General features: G+C 58.1%; 9 protein-coding genes across 9 annotated transcripts; 7 read left to right on the top strand and 2 right to left on the bottom strand.

Moving 5' to 3' along the window:
* Positions 1-4,574: 4,574 nt before the first annotated feature.
* SLS55_009235 (uncharacterized protein) lies at positions 4,575-7,900 on the top strand (the record flags this gene model as incomplete). The annotated part of the gene is made up of 4 exons (XM_066780637.1): positions 4,575-5,039; positions 5,355-6,572; positions 6,624-7,730; positions 7,784-7,900. 4 exons carry the CDS (start codon positions 4,575-4,577, stop codon positions 7,898-7,900), a joined length of 2,907 nt encoding a protein of 968 aa, XP_066628583.1.
* A 974-nt stretch (positions 7,901-8,874) lies between these two features.
* BET2 (Rab geranylgeranyltransferase) lies at positions 8,875-10,003 on the top strand (the record flags this gene model as incomplete). The annotated part of the gene is made up of 3 exons (XM_066780636.1): positions 8,875-8,985; positions 9,045-9,330; positions 9,384-10,003. 3 exons carry the CDS (start codon positions 8,875-8,877, stop codon positions 10,001-10,003), a joined length of 1,017 nt encoding a protein of 338 aa, XP_066628582.1.
* A 629-nt stretch (positions 10,004-10,632) lies between these two features.
* Positions 10,633-12,375, top strand: SLS55_009233 (uncharacterized protein; the record flags this gene model as incomplete). Its single annotated transcript, XM_066780635.1, has 1 exon — positions 10,633-12,375. One exon carries the CDS (start codon positions 10,633-10,635, stop codon positions 12,373-12,375), a length of 1,743 nt encoding a protein of 580 aa, XP_066628581.1.
* Positions 12,376-13,673: 1,298 nt separating this feature from the next.
* SLS55_009232 (uncharacterized protein) lies at positions 13,674-14,738 on the bottom strand (the record flags this gene model as incomplete). The annotated part of the gene is made up of 2 exons (XM_066780634.1): positions 13,674-14,277; positions 14,731-14,738. 2 exons carry the CDS (start codon positions 14,736-14,738, stop codon positions 13,674-13,676), a joined length of 612 nt encoding a protein of 203 aa, XP_066628580.1.
* A 691-nt stretch (positions 14,739-15,429) lies between these two features.
* On the top strand, positions 15,430-17,836 carry SLS55_009231 (uncharacterized protein; the record flags this gene model as incomplete). The annotated part of the gene is given in 3 exon segments (XM_066780633.1): positions 15,430-15,433; positions 15,453-15,460; positions 15,530-17,836. The coding sequence occupies 3 exon segments, from the start codon at positions 15,430-15,432 to the stop codon at positions 17,834-17,836; spliced, it is 2,319 nt and encodes a 772-aa protein (XP_066628579.1).
* A 1,225-nt stretch (positions 17,837-19,061) lies between these two features.
* SLS55_009230 (uncharacterized protein) lies at positions 19,062-21,122 on the top strand (the record flags this gene model as incomplete). Its single annotated transcript, XM_066780632.1, has 1 exon — positions 19,062-21,122. One exon carries the CDS (start codon positions 19,062-19,064, stop codon positions 21,120-21,122), a length of 2,061 nt encoding a protein of 686 aa, XP_066628578.1.
* A 1,721-nt stretch (positions 21,123-22,843) lies between these two features.
* On the top strand, positions 22,844-23,211 carry SLS55_009229 (uncharacterized protein; the record flags this gene model as incomplete). Its single annotated transcript, XM_066780631.1, has 2 exons — positions 22,844-23,034; positions 23,082-23,211. The coding sequence occupies 2 exons, from the start codon at positions 22,844-22,846 to the stop codon at positions 23,209-23,211; spliced, it is 321 nt and encodes a 106-aa protein (XP_066628577.1).
* Positions 23,212-23,743: 532 nt separating this feature from the next.
* On the bottom strand, positions 23,744-24,779 carry SLS55_009228 (uncharacterized protein; the record flags this gene model as incomplete). Its single annotated transcript, XM_066780630.1, has 2 exons — positions 23,744-24,527; positions 24,601-24,779. The coding sequence occupies 2 exons, from the start codon at positions 24,777-24,779 to the stop codon at positions 23,744-23,746; spliced, it is 963 nt and encodes a 320-aa protein (XP_066628576.1).
* A 909-nt stretch (positions 24,780-25,688) lies between these two features.
* Positions 25,689-27,250, top strand: ERG12 (Mevalonate kinase; the record flags this gene model as incomplete). Its single annotated transcript, XM_066780629.1, has 2 exons — positions 25,689-25,841; positions 25,892-27,250. The coding sequence occupies 2 exons, from the start codon at positions 25,689-25,691 to the stop codon at positions 27,248-27,250; spliced, it is 1,512 nt and encodes a 503-aa protein (XP_066628575.1).
* Positions 27,251-27,521: the final 271 nt, after the last annotated feature.

Here is a 27,521-nt window from a genome sequence, read left to right as displayed (position 1 = left end):
GATCCACGGCGTGTCCTCTCAATCTTCTAGGTACCACATCTTTGATGCTGCCGGATTGCGAGTCACGCCGGCCTTTAACAGACGCCTTACGCAACAAGTCACGTACAATCTCCTGCTCGCGCAACGTGTAATCCTTGCATGGTTGAGATGTTTCTCGAAAGTCCGTCTTGCAAGTGAAGACATTGTGCAAGCCAAATTGGCGGGGAAAGATGTATTTCAAGACGTGGATCGTTTGCTTCAATGAGGTATGATCGGACAGACGATTGAGAACATCTGGAGGTATCAGTCTAAATTTCATCACAGGGTTCTGGGATCCATACGAATGTGACGGAGGCCGAGACGCACTTCGCCCTTTGCGTTGAGCGCGGCTCTTGCGTAAAGCATACGGCTTCTGACAAATGTTATTGCTGTGAGGCTAGCTGGACCCCTGTCCCTGGGTCGTTTGACCTGCGGCACAGGGACGGGAACTTTCCCCTGTGCAGATTTCTTTGACAGGTCCCTGCGCGGGAAGACGGGTTCAAGGTCTGCTAAGGACTTTCCTGTGGCGTCTCAGATAGATCGGTGTCCTACATTCAAAATAACGAACTTACCACTCAGCTGATAGCAGCTCCCACTCGGACCGTCTAGGGAAGCAAAAACTCCACAGTTCATCAGCAAATCCATCATGATTCGGTCGCCGCCGTGGCCTAGCGCAACAAGCAGCGCGGACCATGCGGGACCCTTGACAGCTTTGACGTGACTGTTAGGATAGCGGCTCACGATGCCGGACATGGTAGGAGGCGCATCCGGCGGGCCGGAGCCACGATTTGGGCAAGATGGCCGCTCGTACCCATGGCAGAGTACGTGAGGCGGTCGATGCGGGCCGGAATGCTTTCTGAACAGTGATCGGATGACAAAGTCGACGATCTGGGATGAGAGGCACTCAGCACGCGTGTTTCAACAACTGGTGCTGCAGGTACGGTGGCAGTTGGGTTCGACCACTCCCAGACTCGCGGGACTGGCTGCAGGGGAGCACTCGGCGCTTGGGGCTCTCACCTCCGACTGAAGCTCGGGGCAGACATCGCCCGGACTGCTGCTCGAAGGCAGCTGCTGGGAGAATATCTCGAGGTCCTTTTCGAGATCGACAAGCTCGGCGGGGGCCGTGTGGTGGGCGGCGCCGACCCAAGTGTCGTCCAGGAGGATTCGCAGATCATCGGCGGCCACAGCACCAGGGGCGGCGGTTGGTTCGCGCCCCAGGCCGAGCTGTGCGATGCGGCGCCGCTTGCGGGTCGAGGCGCGGGCTAGCCTCGACAGCAGGAATTGGCGAAGGGACAACACCTGCGGATAGAAGCGCTGGAGCACGGGGTGCGAGACGGGCGGCGTGGTGTCGTGGGGCCTTGCGGCGGCGGCGTCGCTTGGGCTGCGCTTCCTCTTCATCGGCGTGTTGTTTGGGCGCGAGAGTAGAGGCGCGATGGAGGAGTTGCGGCACTAGCGCGGGAGGGCCAGGGCGTTTGCTTAATGGGCGGAGGGAGCACGGGAAGGCCCTTGTTCACAGGGCGCAGGTCGGGGCTGCGGGCAAGGAGGCGCGACGGCCAACTGCGACAGCGGAGTCGTGGTTGCAGCGCCGGGCGGGCGGCGAGATTGCTGGACCCTTTTTGCACCGTTGATGAGGCACGAAGCACGAAGAGTGCAGCGTTGACGTGGGCCTTGCATGCTCTGGGCGTCTGGCAATCTTACCAGCGCGGCGTCGCGTGCTGATTGGCCTCCCGTGTGCATCTCCCGCCGGCCAGCGCGCTCGCAGGCCGCCGCCTTGCCCGTCTGGGCCCGGCCTTGACCTCACCCTCTCTTCACGGTGCGACCACAACGACCACCACGCCCGCGCCGCGCCGCCTGCTCGCCCGCTCTTCCTCCTCCGCTCCAGCGTGCGCCTCGCTTCTCCTGTCTGCCTGGAACCGCCCGAAATCCCGCCCGCGGACGCCTGTTGCCCCTGCGCGCCGCCCGCCCTGGTCGTGAAACAACTCATCCTCCTGCCGCGCTGCTGATTCGCTGCGCGCCGGCCCCCGACGTGCGGCGGTACCCCAAGCTCCAGTGTCATTTGCTCGCGCGACGACACGACTCCCAAGACGGTCCGCCGCTCGCTTCACCACACCACGTTGTTTCGCCCTCGTCATTGGCGATCGCCTGCCGCGCCCCAACGACTCACCCACCTCGCTCCGGTCATTGCTGCACGCCCAGCCATCCCTCCCTAGCCACCACCCTGGAGCCCCCCGGCGTCTGGCGTGGCTCGGCCCCGGAGACTATGAACGATGCAGCCAGAGGACATGGACTCGTGGAGCAGCAGCACTCCCTCGGGCCTGTATGAGCAGCACCGCCACGCTGCCTACTACGCGAACGGATCCTTACCGGCTGAGGGCCCATTCGACGCGCCTGATGGCGAAGAGCCAGACAACTTCTATCGTCAGGGTCCTTTTGTTCCTCCTTCCTCCCCCCCGCAACCAAACGTGGTCGTCAACGGCGCGATGGCGACGGTCTCCAGCCGTCCAGATCCTCCTCATCGCGTGCCCAGCGCTAAGTCGCCCTCGCCAGCCTTGAAGTCCGCCCGTCAGAACCTGCGGTCTGTCTCCAGCCCAGCTTCCTCGCTGCCCGTGTCCAATGGTTCGAGGCCGACTGCTACCAATTCCTACCGCCCGCCCGTCAAGAACATTGTCAGCAGGTTCAACCAACCTCCCGCCACCGACGAGAGCGCCAGCGCCGCGAAGCTCCGAAAGCCCGCCCCTTCGACCAGATCCGCTCCCCGTCATGCCAGCTCGCCTATTGCCGGCACCACGAATATCGAATCAGTGCGCGAGGCTGAATCTGGACACTCTCATATTGAACAATCGAAGGGTAGCAATGGACTCAACGGCGCGGCAGGTTCCCGCAATGTCCTGAGGCGCGGCGGCAATCCGTCGCAAGCGCCTGAGCATGGTCGCCGCCATGCCAAATCATCAGTAAGCTCTTCAAGTTCGAGTCAAGGTGGTCCGGGCCGGCCGCTGCTGTTCGGCGAGGTCCCGAACGATGCGCTCGGCCCAGAGTCACTCGGTTACGGCATTTCGGAGACTGCGCATCCTCGCAGCGGTTCGCTAGATGGCACTGCGCAACGACCTACCGGCTTGTTCTCCCATGGGAGAAGCCGTACGACGCCAAACGTCCCGATGCTCACAACTCCGGGACGCGGTCGCTCCGCCTCAGCTCTAGGACATAGGAGATCACGAAGCGACCTCACTGGCCTGCCACGTTCACCATCGCACGAGGCTCACTTTGATCCGAACGGCATTGACGAGTACTTTTCTCAGATCCAAGCTTCCGCTCGCGGAGCGCATTCGAAGATCCCCCTTCCGTCGGCGCGACGTCCTTCAGTGACATCAGAATCCGCATCCTCGATCCAATCATCGCGCACAAGCTCTGCACTGAGCGAACGGAGATACAATATCAAGGCGCCGTCGGTCGACAAAAACGCAAACAAAAGTGCCTCCAGCAAGGACTCTACGCCGCGCGCACGTCCCGTTACACCAAGCTCGACCCGTAGATACGCCACAACCCCTGGCAAACGATCACGCGAGAGCCCCAAGGTATCGGTACAGGTCAACGTTCCACCGCCCACCTTGTCGCCTGTCCTTCGTAGCTCTCGCCCGCGACAACCTGTATCAGCGGCCTCGACTGCTGCCTCAAGGGCCAAGATGGCCGAGCGCTTAAGAAACCCACCGCCACCTGCAAGCAGGAGAGTGGCAGAGAAGGCGTCAGCCGCAAGAGGGCCTCCCCAGAAACCTAAACCTCGGGGTGACCTTGGGCTCGCAGGACCTACCATTGCTGACAGGAAGGCGTTGATTGAGAAGTCTATGCGCGCGCAAGGTATTTCGGCCCACCGGAAAGCACCCACGACCAAGGCCAAATCTGCATCCCGCGCAGTGAGCCCTTCCTCGGACTCGCACGATAAGCCGAACACAAACGCCCAGGTTGGTGTCGACGGCACCTTTACTCAAGATGGAAATTCGATACATAGTCAAAGGCTGTCTACAGATGGTCCACTACAAGCAGAGCAGAATCCCAGGGCGGGAGCGGCAGCGTCTGAGACCGAGGAGTCTCCGGTGTTGGGGACGCTTGCACCCGCGTTCTCTCCTAAAGCTCAGCGCGACATTACGCCCAAGCCAGATTCACAGCGCGATTCTGCCTTCCACGAGAGTGGGGACGATGACTTCCCCAATTCTCTTTCCTCCTTGGCGAATGCAACCCCAATCGACAGAAACATGCTGGATCAGGTGCTGCAAATGCGTGAAAGCGTTTGCTCCAGTACGTCTCACACAGACACCGCGGAAAGCGAGAAGGATGACTCAGGATCCATCAATATCATGCTGGGGGCGACACCCTCATTGGAGCAATCGCAACAGCTGTGGTCCGGCCAAAGCCAAGGCTCCCGTGATCAAAGCGCCCGCTGGAGCGCTACTTCGTATGAAGCATCAGTTGAGGGAATTCAATTCGTCGATGACGGAAGCGACCGACGCGATTCATACCCCTACGATTCTCATTCCTCCATTGCGCCAGATGAGTCGATCAACATGGGTATGACAAGACAACATCACGATCCGCGTGCTGCAGATTGGACACCTCAGATCCACCGCCTGCCCTCAAATGGCCGCTTTACCCGTGACCAGCTCGATTCAAATAGCATGATTCTCAAAATTCTTGACTTCTACCGGAGCTCAAAAACGGTTACGCCTGAGATCGCCCACGGTTTTCAGCAGCAAATCAAAGCTGTTTCACCCTTCCTAGAATACGACGAATGGACGTCTAGAGAGAAGACCGAGCAGTTTCTGACAAGCCTAGTCAAGGACAGTGCCAGTGCCACTTCAGTTTCGCCAGAAAATACTCCAAAACAACCATCCCAAACTTATGTTCAAGACGACTTCCTCGATGACTACGAACGGCGGTTAGCACCAGAGGGCGATTTGGGTGGTACTGCGATTATTTACGGATCGTCGGAGTTCTACGGGAAGCCATCGCGGCCCGCAAGTGTCAAAGGTGTAGAAGCAGAGGATCGACCAGCTCCGCCCCCCAAGGATTGGAGATACTCGCCGGGACAGGCCGCTCAGAACACTTCGCCAAGCGCAGGTCCGACTACACCTCTCAACCCCGTTTCAAGGCTCACAAGCCCATTTCAACCTAGCCTGGCTCAGGTTCAAAGCACTACGGAAGGGTTGGGCCTCAGTATTCAAAACCATCCATCGAATGCGGATTCCCCAGCTTCAAGGCATAACGCAATGGCTCCCCAAACTGACACTACTGCTGGAGCGCCAACCACGCCGCCTGCACCAAGCGTGCTCAGAAAACCTTCTCAGGACTACGTAGTTCCCGGGGAGATCGAAGCTGGCGCTATCAAACCCGACCACCCTGGAGAGGATTCCGATGGAGTCGGGCAACAGATCGCATCGACTGCTGCTAGCCATGTGTCCCCGGGGACGGCAGACGAGAAAGCTGCACAGCAAGACCCTGAGGACTCGAGGAGACTTGCTCAACGCAGATATCAGATCAAGGAACTGCTGGAAACGGAACTTCACTACTTCCAAGACATGAAGGTTGTGGAAGACATTTACAAGGGCACGTCGTATGCTATCCATGAAGTCAGTGATGACGACCGAAAAGTCCTCTTCGGCAACACTGCAGAAATTGTTGCGTTCTCTCTCAACTTCCTCGATGCCCTCAGACCTGCGGCGGAGCCCATATTCAAATTGAATCAGGGTGGTAGGTGGCACAAGCGCAACAGTATTTCGACAAATGGCGATCCAAGTGAGACTGCTGGACCACCAGAAGACCGTACGGACAGGAAGACAGCCATCGGTGCCGCCTTCCTAGATCATTTGAACGAGATGGAGAGAGTGTACTGTGCTTATGTGCAAAATCACACCGCGGCGAACAATCGTCTTCAGGAGATCCAAAAGAACAAGCAGGTTCAGATATGGCTGAGTGAGTGCCACAACTACGCAGGCGACATCACCACAGCATGGGACCTGGACTCCTTGATCATCAAACCAACCCAGCGGTTCCTCAAGTACAGCCTGCTGCTTGAGGGCATAATTAAGATGACACCAGAAGATCATCCCGACTACACGAACCTGAAGTTCTCTCACGAGGGTCTGAAAGCTCTCAGCACCAGGATCAACGAGACCAAGGGAAGGAAGGAGATTGTGGAGAAAATCGTTACGCGCAAGCGGGAAAAGTCAGACGCCGGCATCGGGGCTGCCGTGCAGAAGGCGTTTGGACGACGTGCAGAGAAAGTAAAGCAGCAGGTTGGCCTTTCCGAGACAGTCGACGATCCCGAATACGACGCCATCTCCCAGAAGTTTGGCGGACACTTCTTCCAGCTGCAGATCGTCATGAGGGACGTCGAGAAGTACCTCGAGGATGTTGACAGGATGGTCAAACAAAACTGTATCCTAGCAGAAGAGCTGGAAAAGTGGCTTAATGTTGGCCTGCCCGAGCACCCGGAGATCGAGAGCAAATGGCGCCAATACATGGTGATGATCAAAGAGATCACTAGTTACGCGCTCGAGAGTCACGTAAGTCACTTGCAATTGCTCGTTTCCCCATGGTACTAACGAGTGGTGCAGAAAGAGGAAGTCCGCAAGACTGTTATCAAGCCAATATCGGTCCTTTGGGATCTGCACGGAAAGCCTCAGAAGCTCATGCAAAAGCGGAAGAAGCGCCTGCCCGACTATGCGAAGTATAAGCTCCTCAAAGACAGTGGCGGAAAAGTCGACAACAAGTTGAAGGAAGTTGGCGACGAGTTCATCGCCATCAACGGGGCGTTGAAAGATGACTTGCCTAAGCTCTACTCTAAGACCAAGTTGCTGATCGAGGCTTGTCAGAAGAATCTTATCGATTCTCAAAGAAGGTGGTACCAGGTCCTGAGTCTCCAATTCGAGAAACCTCTGTTCCAAGGAGAGCAAGTCGATTTCAAGCTCCTTGAGCTGCCGGCCATCGAGAATGCTTTTGAGGTGGATTACTTCAGGTGCAGGGAGGAGCTAGAGCGCATCGAGAGCGTCATCCGCGGCGTCAAGGAGGCTGCAGCATTCTCTCCAGCTACCACGTTCATGGGCGATGATTTGTCAATGAAACGCCCGTCGACGTTTGCAAGCTCCAAACGGACCCAGTCGATCAACAGCGACCAGTCCATCATCATCACGTCGCCCACCCCCGGTTCGCAGCGCCAAAGCGGCAACTATTCTCATGTGGAAGTGGGGAACACGCCTCTCATCATGGACCCTCCACAAATGTCACCCACCATGCCTTCTCCAACGGGACCTGGCAGGGTTCGGGCAGGATCTACCATGTCAAGTCGTGGGCCCTCGACGCCTCATTCGGTTTCCGCCCAGATGCCGGTTGCTGGCTACTTCCCCCAGCGACCAGCCACTTCTACAGGACGCACTCCGGATCCGCATTCGTCCCAGACACGAATCAGCTTGGATACTCCCGACCAGGGCCGCACGTCCGGCCAGTCTGCTTTCTCGTCGCAGTCTCAAAACACCCGATCTTCTTCCATCTTCTCGTCTGCCATGCCGATGTCAGATTCTCCCACGGATACCAGAGATGACGCCCTCGAGCAAGACGGCAGTGAGGAGAAGGTTTTGTTTTTGGCCGCTAGTCTGTTCGAGTTCAACATCGCCCATGATCGTCGCGAGGCCGGATTTCCATATCTGGTCTATGTTCCTGGAGAGGTGAGATGATCTATATCCGTGTGAAATGTGGCGAGAAACTGATGGCTACGCAGGTCTTTGACGTCCTTGGTATGCGAGGCGAGTTGTGGCTCGCCAGGAACCAAGATGACTCGTCCGGCACCATTGGCTGGATCTGGGAGAAGCACTTCGCCCGCATCTTCTCGGAGTGAGGAGCATTCTGACGTCCCCTTTACGCCAATGCACACGCAATCCAGCGACGAATTTCTTTGATCGAGAGCAACAATTGACGACCGCTCACGCTTTGTCGGTAGCACGGAGTTCCAGAGAATGAAGTGGGCGGTTTTCCCACGGACATTTCGAGGTCGAGTAAGGAACAGGATGGGGCCTTGGGAGCACTTGGCGTTCTATAAACTTCGAGCGATGTAGTATAAAAAGCTTCTGGGATTGTTTGCGGGTTTGGTCGTCCTTTATCTTTTCTTTCCTTCCCGAGCCAGCATTCGGGCTCCTCAATGGAGGTTCATGTCATTTCATTCTCATTTTCGTTGCGATTCCCCGTCGCCCCATCAGTCTCAGCGGCTTCTCTTTTCTTTTCTTTTTATCTCTCTGCTTCTGGCATATCATTGAACGGGTCTCGCGGTAAAGGAGAGGGCAGCGAGAGGAGGCTTTGCTTTTCAATCGGGCTTTAGCGATTCGTCTTGTTTCACGGATGAAGATGCTATTCTGGTGGATCATTCCATGTCCACAGCGCCATCAGGGCTGGACTTTGGAGAGCAGCTCCTGGGGTGGACATACCTTCAACCATATTCTCTTTCCTCTAACCCGGCCTTGTATGGGAGTCATGTGCAAGTCTACGGCTTGCCTGGCCTGAATAGTAGCGTCCATAGGCAGCTTTAACGTACTCAGATGTGAAGTTCTTTTGGTTTCTGCCGCGTTGTCCACCATGCAAGGAGTTCCCGCATGGCTAACAAGGTTCCGGTCGGTGTACATGAAAAATGTGTTTCCGAGATGGCTGATCTAGCGTTTGTCATATTGGTCCATTTGGCGCGCCGTACAAGCTGCGGCCCCACCTCACCTCAAAATCCCTCCGCACTACATCTCCTTCCTCGGCCTTTACAAATCCATCACGCAAGCTCTACCCAAGACAGCAACACCGGGACATTGCGCGAGTCTGCAAAGGAACATCATGTCGCTGGTTTCTGGGCCTGGGAGAGGCGGTGCGAAGGGTGGGCAACTTCCGGACGAGCTCCAGCTCTACATCGACAAGCACGTCAAATACATCCAAAGCCTCGACACAGTGCGTGTCTACGGGCAGATCTGTGCGGCTGGCAGCTGTGACTAACGCTCTCCTTCCAGCGCAAAGATGAGCTTGAGTACTGGCTAACAGAACACCTGCGGCTGAACGGATTGTACTGGGGCCTCACCGCGTTGCACCTGCTCGGGCACCCGGACGCGCTGCCTCACGCGGATGTTCTCGACTTTGTGATCTCCTGCCTGCACGATGACGGAGGCTTCGGCGCAGCGCCTGGCCATGACGCACACATGCTCTACACCGTCAGTGCTGTGCAAATCATCGCCACACTGGATGGCTTCGAGGAGCTTGAACGGCGCGTCCCTGGCGGTAAGGGGAAGATTGGCCAATGTACGCAACCCCCCAAAGCTCACATGCAAGAATGTGCGCTGACTTTTATACAGTCATTGTCGGACTCCAGCACGAGACAGGGACCTTTGCGGGAGACCGATGGGGCGAGTGTGACACGCGCTTCCTCTACGGCGCCTTCAACGCCCTGTCGCTCCTTGGCCTGATGCACCTCGCCAACGTCGACAAGGCGGTCGAGCACATACAAGCATGCGCGAATCTGGACGGGGGGTTTGGCACATCTCCCGGGGCCGAGTCGCACTCGGGCCAGGTGTTCACCTGCGTCGGTGCACTGGCAATAGCCGGGCGTCTTGACTTGGTGGACCGGGACAGGCTGGGCGGATGGTTGAGCGAGAGGCAAAGGCCGAACGGTGGCCTGAATGGTAGACCGGAGAAGCTTGAAGACGCGTGCTACAGCTGGTGGGTCTTGAGTGCCATGGCGATGATTGATAGACTGCACTGGATTGATGGCAGCAAGCTTGCTTCCTTCATCCTAAAGTGCCAGGTAAGAAGCCCTTTGCGACCGACCTACCGCGTGCTGATGGCGCAGGACCCTGAGCTGGGCGGCATCGCAGACCGACCCGGCGATACGGTGGATGTCTTCCACACCCACTTCGGCCTTGCGGGGCTGAGCCTTGTTAAATTCGCCGGCCTGAAGGAGATCGACCCTGTGTAGTATGTTGCAACGGTAGCGGGTGGGAGCGTACGGCGCGCTGACATGTTTCCACAGCTGCATGCCCAAGAGCGTGACCGACCGCGTACTTCGGAGGTAGAGTAGAGGGGATAGTGCTCGACGCTTGCAATCTAATAACCCGCATCTCTCACCCGTGAGACGCGGGATACAAGGCAAGCGCAAAGCGACAGCTGCGACAGCTCGTAGCACTCGCCTTAACGCTGTTCACGAGGGCGAGGCCGACAAGCTGGAGCGACATGCAGGCAGGCTGCGGGCGCGCGGGCGCTCCTTCCGTAGCAATGAAGATGATATCTGGCTAGCTTTGCCGTCCCGTAACCAGCCTGGCGGCTAGGGCTCGACGGGCGACGCGACGGCGACGCGGCGGCTGATAAAGCTCGCGCTTGAGCTGGTCGAGGAAAGAACAACCTCCACCGCAGCAGCCGCACTCCTCGGTGAATGACGGCGGGTCCTCCTTCAGATCTTCCAACCGCCCGTCTCCTCTTTCTTCCTCTCCCCACCAGCTTCAGCCGTTCCTTTCTGCACCCGTCGGTGCCATCTGCCGTCTTGATTGTTCTGTCCTTACGCCCAGCTCCATTGCTCCGTTGCTTCCGTCACACACAGCGCCGCCCGCCATGGCCTCTTTCACCTCTAACATCCCTCTACTCTGCAGCATTTGCCCCAAGCAGCCCAAGTTTTCCGATGTTTCTCACCTACTCACCCACATTGCGAGCAAGGGCCATCTGGCCCACTACTACAAGCTGCAGATCAGGGCCGCCAGCGAGGCCGACGCACGCCAGCAAATCGACTCCTACAACACCTGGTACACCGAGTGGGGCATTGAGCACCTCATGTCAGACAGGATGAATCTGAAGGACAAGCGACGAACACGGACGAGAGCCGCCAGTAAGTCGTCAATGCCGCATGCTGCTATTGTCGCCCAAGCTGACCGAGTGGAAGACGCTCGCGCGCGGCAGACCCCGAACCCTGCCCAAGAATCCCTCCGCCGCAAGGCTGCGAATGCCTATGTCCTCGACCCTCGTCTTACAGATCAGCTTGTGAAGGACGAGCCCAGCCCGTCGCAGTCACCCAAGTTCCCCGATCGTCCTTATCCTCCACCGGCATTTGCGCCGAAGCAGCACGCCTGGCCCAGTCCGTACAGCCCTTCCACGGCGTCGCCTGGCAATGCCGGTCTGATCGAAGGCTCAGAAGTCTTCACCGAAAAGTCGGAGCCTTACTCGCGCGCCGCCACGCCACCAATGACAGCCCCATCGACAGCCCCCAGCTTCCACGCTGACAAGGATGATGACGAGATTATCGACACTACCATCGTCAGCGAAGCCTCGAGGCTGAAGGGTATCTACTGGCCAGGAATGGACATTTTCGACTCTGCTACTCCGGAGATGAAGCGCAAGAGGAACCAGAAGAAGGACGTGTCTGTCGTCGAGCAGCTTGAGTACAACAGCCGCGAGGTTGAGGCGACGGAGCATATCTGGACGCCTTGCGGCACTTTACGCAAGGAGAGACCCATATCCGGCTCGGTGACCGACAGCTCTCCGGCGAAGTTCGATGCCTCTCCTTCCATTGACTACCAGGTTCGTCCGCCTCTGTTAGAGTTGGTCCCCAACATCCGTGACTCCTCGCGTCAGCAGTCCCGCGCCAGCACTCGCATTCGCCGTAGGTCCCCGAGGAAGCGCAACGACAATGATCTGATCTTGGAAGACGAGCTCGACCTGCAACGCGCCATGGGCCAAGACCGAGTCTCGGAGGAGCAGGTCACAGGACCTTCTCGCAAACGGCGCAGGCCTGCTTTTGAAGTGCTCAAGCAAGACGATGACGAGCCTTTTGGCCGCTCGACTAGCATGGCCATGCTGACCTCCGAGTTCAATCATCCGTCCCAGCAAGAGCAATTACGCTCGCCTACTCGACCCCCGCCGCAGCGGCTCGATGGGACCCAGCAGCAGTCAGGACAGCTGCAACAGCAGATGGACCGGGTCCATCAACACATCGGTCAGTCTCAGCATCATCTTGGGCAGACTCTGCTGCAGCAAGACTGCTACCACGGCTTGGACTTCAACCCGTTTGGCCACGGCGTCAACGCAGTCTACCCTGCCTATGACAACATGGCCTTCCAGCAGCAGACGCCGACGTACTTTGAGAGTGGGGTCGCGCTCATGGGCCAGCCTTTCCAGGCCTTTCAACATCAGACAGAGCTGAATGGACTTCTTGGTCCCAGCTTTCCGAATACAAATTTCTGGGTCAACAACAACGCCTTCCTTGCTTCTGGCACAATTGGTTTAGATGATGCAGGTCCTAAAGCTCAACCTAAGGCGGAAGACGAGCATGCACTCTCTGGCCCAACGACACCCCAGAATTGACCAGCTTCTCCTCACGCTGAGCGTGCAAGATGGCATGTAAAGACACTATTCTAGTAAGCTCGGGCAGTGTCACCATGCTCCATCTGGACCTTTGAGCTGCTATCCTCTTCTCGAACCCCAGCACTCCGCATCTTTTCGCTGACGCGCTCGTTCTTCACTGGAGGCCATTTGAGACAACCTGAAAAATCTTCTACCGTGACTGGTCTTTCCATTTCCTCTCTTCCAAGCAAGCCCTCTGTTCATGTGGATATGCCTTCGAACTCGGTGCGCCTTTCCGGCTCTCCACGACGAGCTCTCCGTATTTTCATTACCCTTCTCCATGGTATCCGAAGGCAACGGATCAACGCGCGCGTTGATCCCGGTCTTCAATGCGACATTCAGGCGATGAGATCGCCTTACCTTTGGCTTTGCGAAACTTTTCGGATTATTTAACGAATCATGGCTAACGGCTGATGTCCTTTTTGGTTTACTTTTCCTGCACACTCGCTTCAAATGCGATGGTCTTGGTGCGAACAATTCTCGGGTCTCCACAAAAGAATTTCTGCATGCGGCGATTTATGGTGTTCATGGGAGCTTTCAGGTTAACAGGCGGGACTTGCATTGCTTTCTAAGGCATCTTCGTATGAATCATTTTCAGGAGGTGACGGCGTACAAAACGGGATAGACATTTCTTATTTCTCTTGCATGGCCACATGGTTCAGCGGATCGTGTAGTTACTGCCCTTTCAGGTAATTTTGGAAGAGCAGACGATAAGAATCAATAGCCATGAAGGGGGACGGACACATGAATGTCTGGCTTCGGCGGTCGCAGCTCGCTGAATAAATGGGTTTACCGATTGAATTGAGCGTTGCTCTCGAGTGATGTTACAATGCACCTTTCTACACCGTCAAGGCGCAAGCACTAAAGAAGCTTTGCGTGCTAAATAGAGGAGCGGAACCTGCAACAGAGCGTCGATATTGACGAAGGTCTTTTTACACTGCATCTTCAAAGTGTTCTCAAAGAGTCTATCAATATGACATCGTCTGATGCATGTTCTTAGGCAAAGTTATCTAGAATGAAGAGCGAGTTGCCGAACGAATCTACGTTCGTAGGTCCGATACCTTATTCGGGAATTGGCATTTTCCTTGACCGGTAGATGCCCCTCCCAAGATCTAGAAAAAGTGGTGATAAATGTGATGCTCCTCCAGACTCCTTTTTCCAGCTTCTGCCTCATATCCTTGTAGGGTCGGGGTAAGAGGGCCGGGGAAGAACAGTAACCTTCGGCTCCAGCCCCGTTTGCCCAGCCTTTTCAAGGAAAGCTACGACCCCTTCTTCGCATCGCCGGCCCTGGGACTCTTCTTACTCGGGCCATTCACGGAATTGTACACAGCCTTGAGGGCAAGGGTGCTGACGGTCATGATGGCGGCGGCGCCGGTGAAGAGGACAGCGCGGGCGGGGGTGTCGAGCTGGCCGAAGAGCGGGTAGGGGTAGTAGCCGTTGTGGGCGAAGCATGCCTCGACCCAGAACCAGTAGCCCACGGCGACGAGGGAGCTCACGACAAGGGCGGGGGTGGCGGTGAGCGTCCAGGGCGGCGAGAAGAAGAGCAGGTCCAGGGCGAGCAGGACGGCCGGGGCGAGGTGGAAAGAAATGTCTGGCAGCAGGTCGAGGGCGGGAAGGTCCGGGTGCATGAGGAGGCGCGGGTCAATGGCTTTGATGACCCAATAGAGGACGGAGATGCAGCATTCGAGCGGCGCCGAGGTCAGGGCCAGTAGGTTCTTCGCGCGGAAAAGCGCGCGGGAGAGGGTCAGGTCGGCGAGGAGGGCAAAAATGTAGGTTAGGAAGGCGAGGGAGAGGCCGCAGCAGGTTAGAAATTGAAGGTGCCAGCCCCACGATTCGTTGATAGGGTTGGGCTCGTAAAACAGGCTGGGAACGGCGAGTGGTCAGCGCAAATTAGGGGTGGGAGGTCACAGCAGGAGAAAGAAGATCGAAGCCCTCCGGACTCCGCGAAAGACGCCACACCCTTCCTCTGTGGGCAGTTACGACCAGTTGTTGAATTCGACGGCCTACACGAGTACTCTGCGAGGCAGATGCGGGTGAGGTCACGGTGCTCTAGGGAGTAGGCGTGTCTTGCCGCGGGCTTCCGGGAAGGGTGAGGAAGGGGTGGAATGTGTACAAAATGAGAAGGGGAGCGTACTAATAGAAGGAGTAAGTGAAGCTGCAACAACCGATGGACTGTCGAGAGCGTGCTGGTCAGAAAGCAGGAAAGCCGGGTTGAGGACGATGGCAGCGTACGTGGAGCAGCGCGGAAGTACCGCGAGACGGGCTGTCGAGGCGCTGCAGCGGATGCCTGGCCGCGAGCTGCCGGCCGCCTTCAACGGCAGCATCCAGGATGGTATCCGCAGCCATGATTAAAAAATACGTATTCTAGAGAAACGACAGAGGAAACGGTCGAGCGACGCGTGGGAAACGGAGAAGAAGAAAAAACGTGGGCCGTGACCCGACGGCGTCAACGATGACGCCAGCCAGGATCACAGGGCCGACGTGGGCCCCCAGCCGCCTGGACAGCCGCCAGGGCCCGGGCCGACAGCGACACCAGCTGCCATGTACGGCCCGCGCATTGCCGCTTGCGGCAAGTGGCAGCCCGTCGCGGAGGCTGCTTCGGGCAGGCCAGAGGGCGATGCGGGCGATAGTGGCGAGCACGCACGGCGTGGAGAGGCGGGCGCTGTGATGACGGCGGAACCTGGGACCCTTATCGCGGCTCGAGGCCAAGCGGTCCCGTGGCCGGCTGGCGGCTTCTTGCCCCCACTGCTTCGCTGCTCAGCACCGCTGCTGCCTCTTCCCTGCCCGAGACGACGACCTCGACCATCCAATCCTCCCCGCCACGTCTCCGCGAATCTCGGGTGCCCCATGAGTCGCCGCCGCCCGCAGTGGACGCCGCTGCTCGTCGAACATGCCGCGCCCTAAGAAGGACGGCGCGCCCGAGCCCAAGAGACGGAGCCGGAATGGCTGCTGGTGATCCTCCGCGCTCGAAGAACGTGTGCGATGCGCCATTTGTGCTGACGCGACGGCTGCGCCATGAGTCTACAGGCCCTGCAAAGCCCGCAAGGTTAAATGGTACGCACCGCCCTTCCCCACTGCCCTTCGCAATTGACCCTGCTGCAGCGGCGAGGAGAAGCCGCGCTGCCTGAACTGCGAGCGCCAGGGCGAGACGTGCGACTACTCGATCCGCCTCAACTGGGGCGGCCGCTCCAAGCGCTCCCTTGACGACTCCAGTCCCGTCTCCGCCGCCATCGCCCACTTCCCGCCACCTGACCATTTCTCTGCCTCTGTCCCGTCCGGCGCCCAGCATGTCCGCTCGCGCTCGAGCACCGCTGCCTCCGTTGGCGCGGCCTCGCCTTCGCCCGTGTTGCCCTCCGTGGTAGGCGCATCCGCAGAGCTACAGGACTACGCTACCGTGTCTAGCAGGGCTCGCGCGCAATATCAGCATCCATACGGCGGCCATGGCGGGCCCGTGACGCTGCGCCGCTCGTCAGCCGTGCCCGTCGACCCCCGCATACAGCGCGTCCGAACCCGCACGAGCGTCGATTATCCCTCTCCCTCAAGCGCCGATGATTCCTACGGCTCCGGCGCTCTGGGCGAGTTCGGGTCTGGCTCCCCTATGCTGCCCCCGCTCCGAATGAATCCTCCCGCCAGTCCGCCCGCCGCCACTTCCACCGAGCACCGCACGAAACGAGTACGGCTGAGTCCGACTAGCGATTCGCCGAATGCAGTCTCTGGAACGGCAGATGCCCCGTCGCCGTACTCAATGGCGTCCGCCACCCCTTACGGCTCGTTTGTTGGAACCCCACTGACTCCAGGCTCCTCGGTTGCGTCTGAAGAGAGCGCGTTGAGGTCTGGCTCAAGAACCTCGACCGCTCCGTATCAACCGTCTCCCGATCCCCGCCGGCTGTCTGTAAGCGATCTGCTCATTGATGACGGCCGTGCCGGTCCTTCCGTGCGTGGACGGACACCGCATTATCCGAGTTCGGACGTCAAATCCGGGGCCACAGCCTACGGCTACGATATCGGCCAGCCAGATCTCGACAGCCCGCGGAATGATGATAGCGGTGCCATCGCGCTTTTCAGCCCCCCGGTCTCCTACTGCGGTCCGAACTTCCTCTCGTCGGATGGTGCCGAGGAATCGCAGGGGCGGCAAAAAAGCATAGCGTTCGAAGCCAATGGCTACTACGCGAAACCGGTGCCGATCAAGATCCCCAAGACCTTCGAGCCACTTCCTTCTTTGCTTTTGAAAAACCCCATGAACCTGCTGTACTTCCATCATTTTCTGAACCACACTGCTCGCATCCTTGTCCCACATGACTGCGAACAGAACCCTTTTCGCAACATTCTGCCGCAGCTGGCTGTTACTGACGATGATCTTCTGGGCCTTCTACTAGCGTTCTCAGCAAGCCACAGGGCGCGCTTACTTTGCCACCCCGAACCCGCAAATCGGATAGCTGTTTGGGTGCAAGATGTGTTTCCCAGGCTTCGGCACGCTCTGGACAGCACCGAGCAAATCTCCGATTCGAACCTGTGCACCGCCATCATGCTTGCTTCATTAGAGGTTATATCGCCGAACGCCTTCGAGGTGCCGATTTCTTGGCAATCCCACCTCAAGTTGGCTCGCCAGATGATCATCGCTCGCGGCGGCCTCCGGTCTTTAAACCGCGAAGACAAGGTTGCCTATTTCCTCAGCCGGTGGTTTGCCTACCTCGATGTTGTTGGCAGCCTTAGTGGCAGCAAGAATGACACCCCGCTCGATGCGGGCTACCTTGCCGTTGGCGAAGAAGAATGCATCCGTGATGGCCAGATCGATTGCCTCCTCGGTTTCACCAACCGCTTCGTCGGCTGCCTCGCCCGTATCGCGGAATTAGCAAAACGGTGCGAGCCCCTCCGTATCGACGAAGCGAGCGGGTGCGTTCGTGAAGGCTGGCAGCCGCCTGAAGATGTCATCGCTGCTGCAGAGCAGCTACGTATCGACTTGCGGAATGGATACAAGAATGTTGTGTACAAAGGTTGCACGCATGGCGATCGATCGACCACCAGCTTGCGCCCAGAAGAGGTCAAGGAGCCTCCCTGGGATGAATCGGAAATATATGCGAGCAACGAAGCTTTCCACTGGGCGGGGCTGCTCCACCTTCTACGCCGCGTCCTTGGACGGCCGCCGTCCGACGGTGAAGTCCAGAACGCAGTGCGCGAGATACTGAAGGCGCTTGAGCGGGTACGGCCTGACGGCAGTGCTGGGGCGTGCTTACTTTTCCCCATGTTCTCCGCCGGTTGTGACGCGCAAGAGGAGGGGCAGCGCGAAAAGATCTTGGAGAGACTTAGTGCGGTGGAAGGATTTGGGATGAGCCAGGTGCAGAGGGCGAGGGAGGTCGTTGAGAGGGTCTGGGCTTCTGGCAGGCCGTGGGAGTGCGAGGTCAGAGGGGAGTTCTTTGGGTGAAAAGTGCCGGCGGTTTGCTGTTCCGAGCGGCGGGGCGCCTCCTCTTGCTGTAAGAATTTGCGAAGACAGGCTTTGGGATGGCATACTAGACTTGTTTCCACGTCCAGAGGTGTTCGGGACACCGCAGGTCACAAAGAAAATCGACCTTGAGCACGGATCCATTTCCCTGCCACATTATTGGGAGACCTTCTCTACATACTTCACAGCAGTTCCATATCTCACTGTCGATTTGCACGTGGTGCTGCTGTGAGCCCCGCCCAGGGTTTACTTGCTTCCACCAGGTCCTCGTTCGGGCGTGACCGAGTGACTGAACATGATATACCTCAACACTTTCACTGGGCCATTGCGTCCGCGTGCCCACTGCAGCATTGATCATCTGCAGGGTGCAAGTTCAAGTCGCCGCAGCACCCGTGCAGTCGTCCACAGCATCTGCATATAAGCACCCAGCCTCTAGCCGCGACCCACTCTTCCTTTTCACCCTCCCGACTCCCGAAGGTTGAGCGATCACCACCAACACTCACCCACCACATACAAGGCCCGGCCACCAGAGGTGGCTGATCTTCAGACCAATTGGCCAACACCTCAGCACAACTGTCAAGAGAAGAGCCACCCCAAGCATCCTCACAGTGGAACAGTTCGGTAAGACTTGTCGCACCAATCAACCTGATGCTGGCCCTCCCCAGCCAGCTTTTTACTGATCGTGGCAAACAACCGCAGGCCTTAATTTCCCTCATCCTCACGTTAGCCGCTCACCTCATTCCACCCAAGTCGTGGAAAGAGCCTCACCATGAGCTCTTACGAGCCACCCCAAGACCAAGCTGCAGCTTATCACCTCGGCAAGCTTGGTGCTCAGCTCCACGCCGAACGCGAAGCCCGCGCCCGCGCGGAGCAGACCAATGCTTATCTTCTCAGCCTCCTGACTGAGCAGCGTATCTCGCCGGCCTCAAGAGACCTCTCTGCTGCGAGTGTTTCTCGCAACAAGCCTGACGCCGAGCTGGTGCAGCAGCTTCTCGATGCCAGCGAACAACGAATTGAAGAGCTCCAGCTGGAGCTCCAGCTGGAGAAGCTGAAGGCGGGACTTGACGGAGACTGCAATCAAACGCGTGCGAGGCCGTCAAACGTGGGGCTTGGCCGTGCCGTTCATCCCTCTTCTGCAGAAAGGGAAGCCACGCTGTTTGCGAGAAAGGTTCCTGCTTCGAGGGCTACCTACAACTCCTCAGAGCCAATGCCCGTCGCGACGCACCAGGAAAAGAACACAGTGGTCAATAGTCAGGGTTTATCCGAAGCGACTGACATCCCAACAGCGGAGTGGATGTGTCCAGTGGAGAGGGACGACCCAAAGCCCGAGCATACTGCAAAGATGCGCTTCAAGAGCTATTTCGCCCTTTCTTCCGCTGCGCCCGCCCATGCTGCTCATCCGGCCGAGAACATCGCCCAGCAGGTCCCTGAGGCTCAAGCTATGACTAGCCAGACCCATGCCCTGTTGCCCATCCCTCCAGCCGTTTCCGTGAAGCGCGTCCCAGAAGCCGAATGCCAGGACGAAACTACGCGGTTCAGCCGCTTTGAAAGGGACCCCCCTCGTGCTCCTCACTCTCACGGCCGGCCTCCGCCCAATCACCGTCCTTTCCATCCTGGTCACTTTCCTCATCAGCCTTGGACACCTCGGGGCCCTCTGCAACTCCCGCCTCGACCTCCCTTCCCTGGCACCAATTTGATCTCTTATGCTGATCTGGACCGGCCTGTCGAGCCCCCTCTGCCCCTGCACGAGCAGCCCTCAAGCGGCTACCTGGACTTTGATGAGGACCTCTACGACGAGCCGTCGTCCTCGAAGGTCGAGAACACCAAGACGATCACCAAGGCTACCACCCCTCATCAGGTCCTTCCCAACTCCCATGGACTTAAGCAGAGTATACACGCGCGGAGCCCGTACTGGCCCGGCTTCAAGACTATGGTGCACAATTTCCGCCATGTGGACATCGCCAAGATCCCTTCTACAGACTCCATCCCAAACCTCTTGAACCAGATCACCAAGAGTTACTTCCTCCTCTCAGTCACCCCACCTAAGAAAATCGTGCGTGTCGTCTCGCCCACCGAGGTCGAGACTAGCTACGCCCTGACGCTCGAATTTGCCCGCGGCGATATCGCTGCTGAGTTCGTCCGCTCTGCCGAAGACATTTTGCAGAAAGTTCCAGGGTGCGGCGGTGGCTTCAACGTTACCCAGCGCCGCGACCGGCCCAGCCCGCTTCTTCCCCGCGAGGTTGGCGAGGCTGTCTGGCACCGCGGCGCAAGCAGGACTCTTGTCATCGAGGAGCCTGGTGCTGCCCTACGCGTGCCGGCGAACCTGCGATATCAAATCGAACACTGTCGGTACACGACTGAAAGGAGGGATGGCGAGAGGGGTCGTGGTTGCGCAGGCGAGTGCGGTGGGAGGCTGCAAGGCTCACCTGAGTTCCTGCAGGATGGTTCCATCAGGTTGGTCTTCTGGGATGTGAGGGATGCCACGGTGGCGTATAAGACGTGGACTATGAGTCCTCTGTTCAGGCACGCAGAGGTAAGCTATGAGAAAGACGGCGTGCTGCCGGAATTGGAAGAGGAGGCTGAAGAAGGGGACTCAGGCGTTCAGAAGAACACGGTGGGAGTCGTTCAGGATGGCGACGAGAAAAGAGATGAGGATGCCAAGGTGAGTGGGTCCGAGGGAAAGCACATCGGAACCCGTGGTGCTACAACCTCCAATCCCTCATCCGTCGATATTGAAATCGAGAAGGAGGAAGACGAGGGCTACGCCGCCGGAAGCAGTGAAGACATGGAAAATTCGATCATCCTCTCTCCGAAGTCCAGCTTCCCACCTCCCAAAAACCACCCTAACACAAGCGCACACCATCACGGAGTCGACCTCTCCTCCAACGAGAGCAGTGTCGACGTCGACGTCGAGAAGTCCACCATGGCCAACCACCATGCCGTCCTCAACTACGGCGACGCCTCTGACGACATCGAGGAAGGCGAGATCCGCGAGCCCCTATCCACCCCGACAGAGAACTCACTTTCCTCTGGCTTTCTTCCTCCGCCGCAGGAGACGACGACGATGACGAGCACTTCGACGCTGTCGATTAATGACGTTCCCTGCGACCCCTTCAAGGACCTAGCATTGCAAGATCGGGGGCCGGAAAAGGCGGAGTGTGGGGAAAGTGAGGATGTCAAAGGCAAGGCCGCGTCCCAGGCTAGATGTGTGAACCTGGACAGCACCGGGAAGTTGATGGGCTGCAGCCGATGGGCAGCGGCGTCGTGAGCGGGTTTGACTTTGGTTGGCTGCACACTGTGACGGAAATTTGAAGCCGAAATATTCCTTCCTTACTCTGATCTTGCGATGGGCTTGCACATGCGGAGATTTTGGCATATGGCTGTTGGAAATCAAGCCGCACACAAAATGGCAAACTACCAGCAAGCAAGGAGTCTGATACATAAAAGGCGACCAGATAGCTACATTCGATGAAGTATGCCATCATTTCAACTATGATAGTTATGGGTATTTCATAGGCGGGTAGGTTCTTTGCTTTCTTGAGAAAGGAAAAAAAAAAAAAAAAACAGGCGTGGGCTCATTTTCTGTTAGATATCTTACACAATTGCTCATACATTAGTGTGAAAAAAATTCGAGGTGATGGTGAAGGTTGGTGCTATGAAAATATGTACTCATTGGGCCGGAACTGATCAAATATGTTGCCCATTGACAGCAACTCACAGTTGTTTCGCTCCATGGGGCGTTTCGTAGTATGATTTGTCTTGTTACACTTGTTTTTCATCTTGTCGTAATGTCTCGTCTGCGGTTTTCCGAAAAGTAGGAGAAAAGAGTGTCCTTACAGCAGCCAGCCAATTCCCACGACAACCACATACAACACCCAACCAACGCCGACAATGTTATCGGCCGCGGCGGACTCCTGCGGCTGCGATTGTGATGACTCGGCCTGGTTAGCACTTGCTGCCGCACTGGCGCTGGCGCTGGCGCTGGCGCTTGCAGTCTCGCTCACCGTGGTGCTCGCACTCGTACTTACACCAGCGGAAGCGGAAGCAGAGGTGGAAGCGGCTGCGGAAGCAGAAGCAGAAGCGGGAGTAGACCCACTCACACTCGCACTTGTCTTCGTTGCCGTCTGGGTACCAGTACTTCCTCCACTCGCACTCGCCGTATCAGGCACCACGTTCCCACCGCTCGGCACACTTCCCTTTGTGTTCGGCCCTAACACGCCATCCGTCGTCGTCGGCGCGGCAGCGGTAGTTGGTGACCCTCCAACGCCCCCCGTATGCACCGTCGGCCCCGTTGCGACCGGGGGCAGCGTGACGCCCTGGCTTCCGACGACGTTCCGCAGACTCGTCGTTAGGTCCTGCGAGTCGACGGTTTCGATACGGTCGGTTGAAGGATCGGGTTCGGCATAGCGGAGAACGAGGTTTTCGTGGAGGAAAAGGGCTTTGACGAGAGGTTTGGAGCGCTGCAATGCCGGAGGATGATGGTGGTCAGTGAGGGTTCAGGATTCCGGGGCTGGAGTGGAGAGTTACGCCACGCTGGCTCTTCAGGTCAATCTCATCAAGACCTATGGCCAAGTTGGCGAGGGCAATGAGCGCGAACGCCACCAAGAAGCGGCTGTTTGTCGACCACATGGCGGTGAAGCAATAGAGAAGCGACTGTTTCGACCAGCGGACGGCCTGACGGCTGGGCCCGCGGCTTAAATAAGTGGACCAGTGGCTTCGATCGACCAAAGCTTAAGCGCGGTGGCGGCGTTGAGCTTGTCGCACTCAAGCACCCCGGCGTGCGGGGAAGTTCAATGCGCGACGCTTTCGGCACGCCAAATCGTTTCTCGCATGCCACAAAGGCCACACGCGTCCTTTTGTCTATTCCGCAAGTGGCCGCCACCATGGAACAAAGCGTCGAGCAGCTCCGCAGGCTGCAGATAAAAGCTACTCGACCCAGTTCCTCGTGAACCGGTCTCCTGTCAAACAAATCCTCGATATCTCGTCAACATGGGCTTCTGGCCTGGTCTCCCGTGGAACAATGAGATCCGGCGCCTCAGGCAAATGCATGACGAGGCACAGCGGTCGAATAAGGCCCTTCAACATTCGAACCGCGCCCTAGCAGCCGACCTGGAGGAAACCATGGATAATCTCAGGCGCTCGGAGAGGTCAGAAGCTACTTTGCGGAAGATGAAGATCCAGTTGGAGGTATGGAGAGATCACCGAGCTCGTGCTGCGTTATTTCCAGCCGCGTGCTGACCACGTTTCCGGCTGTTAAGGATGAGCTCAGTGAAAAGGTTACCCTACTCGCGCAGGCAGAGGTGGAACTGGCGGTCGGTCCTCTTGCCACCCGTGACGATGGCCAGGCTGTGAGCTGACCATGAGCCTTTTGCAGAGTAGGGCTCCACATCCTCGGGTCGGGAGAAACGAGGAAGCAAGGGTAAGGACGTCGTCCAATCCAGCTTACAGATCCAACGCGCGTTCGCTGACGGAGACTTGGATTCATTCAGGTTGAGATTGAGCGTCTTCTGCGAGAAAGATCCCGCAGTCTAAGGAGGAGGCGATCATCCACGGACGCCCTTGAGACGTCTCCCACGTCGAAGCGTCCAAAGGCGTCTCCCAAAGTTTAGGAGGCATTTGGAAGGGAACACCTTGGCCGTCAGCTGAGCAGAAGTAGACGTGTTTCATAAGCAGAAATTGGCGCGGAAGATGTAGTGGCGAGTATTCCAAGCCATAGCTGAGAGCTCGGAAACCGGTCGGTCGTCATAGTTTGATAAGGGATGGATGACGTGTCGTGGTTGGAATTGGTACTGATGAGCATTGTTTGCGACGGTCAAGATTTTGAGTATGACGCAGGCGTATCTACACCCATTCTTCAGACCTACAACTGTAGTCTAATGTACTCGCCACTTAAATCTTTTCCGCCTCGTCCAGCAACTCCTCGACCTTGAAGCCGCCATCACCACGGCTGAACATCTCCAGCAGCGACTTGCGCTTGCCGTTAGCCTCCTCGGCCTGCAAGCCGTAGAACTTTTGCAAACACATCAACAGCCACTTGCCCTCGTCGACTGAGACGCCGCGATTTTCAACCACATTGCCCTGCACCAGCACTAGTCCCTTGGATCCAGCCATCTCCGTGTGGAACGTGACGGTGGTGTGCGGGGCGGCAAACTCGCTCCGCAGCTGGTACTCGGCCAGGTGAGTGAAGAGGACAGTGGCGCAGTTCTCCGCTGGGAAGGTCCATTGCATGAAGTGGATCTCGGCGCCCTGGCCATCCTGGGTTTGGCGAGGGATGGGGAGCACGAATTGCGGGTGCTGCCGTGCGTTCATGTATATCGATTCCCAGCCGCTGCTCTTCATGACGGCACAGAGCGATTGCGGGTTCCGTGCGTGGCGTAACCGCCAAATCATCTCGACTTCCTTCTCGGGCAGCTCCAGCGTCTTCTCTACGTCGATGAAAGAAGAGAGCGTCTTGACGCCAGGGGGAAGTTTTGTATCAGTGGAAGACTGCGGGGCGCGCTGCGCCGTCGTGGGCGGTGCGGGCGGAGTGAACAGAGGCGTATTCGTAGATGCGGGATTCTCGGTGCTCTGCAGCAGAGCCTCGGTGGAGGGTGGTGCCGCTGCCTCTCTCCGCACAGTCTCGATCTTTTCTTTGTAGACGGCTTTGAGCTCATCAATGTCCTTGACGCCTGTCCTGGGCCTTTTGTCAGCCTGGGCTTGCGGCATGGGACGCAAGCAATAGTCACCATGGCAGTCTCGATACCTACTCTTTGGCTTTGAGGTCAAGCTTCTGCTTGTACTTTGCTATCACGCGCTCCTGGGCGCCGTGAGTAGCGAGGTAGCGAACATCGTGGACCTGCGCCCACCGCCTGTGGGCAATGGCAGGGGTGGAGAGCGGGCGGGTGACCAGGCGGCGGAAGGCCGGGACGCGGAAGGACGAGGCCATGGCGGGGGGCGTGGAGAGTGCGCAGAAGCAGAAAGCTTTCGGCGTCAGAGCTTCTCGGGAGCGCGTCGCCGAAAAAGTGGTTGCCGCGCGCGCACGTGCTGGGTGGCAGCCTCAGGCCTCCTCGTTGCCCGCCACTCACACGCTGGCTGTCTGGGAGGCGGCTGACACGACGGCGCTGAAGATTGGGCGAGTGGCCAGCACATCGCTTGCACCGTACCCGGACACTACAACCAACTGCTGCACCGCCCTGTCGTCGCCCTTGCGGCCATCAGTCCCTGCTCCACACAACTGGGCCCTCGACCAGCTCGCTCTGCACCTGTTCGGGAAGCTCGTGTCGTAATGCGCAAATACTAGAGCCTTGATTGGCTCAATACACGGCAGCAGAGGCCCAGCATCCGCCATACCTCGCAAATGGCATCGCGGTAGGGCCGAGAGGCACCGGCTGCCGGAGGCTGCCAGGCAGACCCGTAGCTGAGAGGGCGTGCAGGCTTGCGGGGGCCAAATGCGCATGCAAGGCGAGCGTTGGAGGCGGCGGGTGTGCCTGACTTGGCCTGTGCCGGCTCGGCGGCAGCTGCAAGGGGCCAACAACCCCAGATTTTCTGGCGCGTCACCGTTGCAGCAGTCAGAAGGGCCGCTGTCAGCTCCTACACCGCCCCAGTGGGCGGAGACCCACCCGTATCTGCCTACTAGCCGGCCAGTCCAGCTCAACGTCGCCCGACCTCTCTTGTGCCCTCGTTGTACCGACCTCGTTGTGCCGCAGACAAACGCGCCGTTGCGACCATGAGCGGCGCGCTTGAAATCGCCCACCCGTCCCTTCCCAACACCCTCGCCGCACCCTCGTCCGACTCCGACAGCGACGCCTCGTCGAGCACATCCAACGCCGTGCACACCCCCAACTCACTCGCCAGCATGGCCTCTCCGCCCACCAACGACGGTGCCGTCAATGGCTGCGTAAGGCCGCTGCCGCGTCGCAAGAACTCGTCGCCGCTGATGCCTCCTTTCATGGTCTCGGCCCCGGGCAAAGTCATTGTCTACGGCGAACATGCTGTGGTCCACGGCAAAGTCAGAAGCTGTCTCCCCCGCTGCCGTGCTTGACGCTGACCCTTAGCCAGGCAGCAATCGCTGCCGCAATCTCCCTTCGCTCGTACCTGCTTGTCACCTTCCTCTCCAAGTCGAAACGCACCGTCTCCCTCCGCTTCCCCGACGTCGACCTCGCGCACAGCTGGAACATCGACGACCTGCCCTGGGCCGTCTTCTCCGCCCCCAACAAGAAGAAGTACTACTACGATCTCGTCACCGTCCTTGACCCCGAGCTCGTCGAGTCTCTCCAACCGCACATCAAGGCCGTGTCCCCCGACCAGCCCGAGCACATCCGCAAGATTCACCAGGCCTCGGCCTCGGCCTTCCTCTACCTCTTCCTCTCCCTTGGCTCGCAGAGGTCTTCTCCCTGTATATATACGCTCCGCTCGACCATCCCGATTGGCGCGGGCCTGGGGAGCAGCGCGAGCATTGCAGTATGCCTGGCAGCGGCGTTGCTGCTTCAGATCAGAGCCCTCAGCGGCCCCCACCCCGACCAGCCCTCGCAGGAGTCGGAGCTGCAGATCGAGCGCATTAATAGATGGGCTTTCGTCGGTGAGATGTGCATCCACGGAAATCCCTCGGGCGTGGACAACACAGTTTCCAGCGGCGGAAAGGCTGTCCTGTTCCAAAGGACGGATTACTCGAGGCCGCCAACAGTCACTCCGCTGCGCGACTTCCCCGAGCTCCCCCTCCTGCTGGTAAACACACGACAGTCCCGCAGCACGGCCACCGAAGTCGCCAAGGTCCAAAATCTGAAGAACGCGCACCCAGTGATTGCAGAGCAATTGCTCAGTGCCATCAACGACGTGACTGAATCCGCACATCAGCTCATCTCTGCTGAGAAGTTCGATCCTAAGGACCCCTCGGCGCTGCAGCATCTGGGTGACCTGATCACCATCAACCATGGGCTTCTGGTCGCGCTGGGCGTGTCGCACCCGAAGCTGGAGCGCATCCGCGCACTCATCGATCATGCGGGCATTGGATGGACCAAGCTCACCGGTGCCGGCGGCGGTGGGTGCGCCATCACCATTCTCAAGCCCGAGATCAGCAGCCGCCCCGTCTCGCGGCACAACTCTGTCAGCGCTGCCGACGGCTTGGATTTGAAGGTAGGAAAGAAGTCAAGGACGCTCGTCGACCTAGAGCAGAAGCTAGTGGCCGAGGGTTTCGAGAAGTTCGAAACGACGCTTGCAGGCGACGGCGTTGGCGTGCTGTGGCCGGCCGTCCTGCATAACGTTTCTGGAGAAGAAGGCGGCGAGGAAATCGACCAGGAGAAATTCCTGGAGGCTGAAGGCAACCGGGGCATTGAGAAACTGGTTGGGGTGAACATGGACTTGCCAGACGGCGAGGGCACCGCCGAATTCAGGGAAGGATGGAAGTTCTGGAGGCCGTGAGGGGGGTGAAGAAGGGTGTTTGTCACGACACGCTCAACGGCAATTTGTACGATTGGAACGCGAGGATGCGTCTGAACGGGATTGGGCGGATGGGATGGGATGTCCAGGCCCATGGCCATGTCATCACTGTTTGCGGTCTTGGTCTTTCCTGCCAGCCTGTACTACAGGTCGTCTTTCTTCAAGATAGTCAAGCTTTAATATAATGAAACCGAATCTCTTCATCGATTGGGCGCTCCACAATGGATTTGCTACTGCTCGTTTGCCATTGGCA

This window comes from Diplodia seriata, assembly GCF_021436955.1.
Source record: "Diplodia seriata strain FDS-637 chromosome Unknown scaffold_10, whole genome shotgun sequence".
NCBI lineage: Eukaryota > Fungi > Ascomycota > Dothideomycetes > Botryosphaeriales > Botryosphaeriaceae > Diplodia > Diplodia seriata.
Note: the sequence above shows the minus strand (reverse complement) of the source record. Positions and strands in the feature narration are given on the sequence as shown.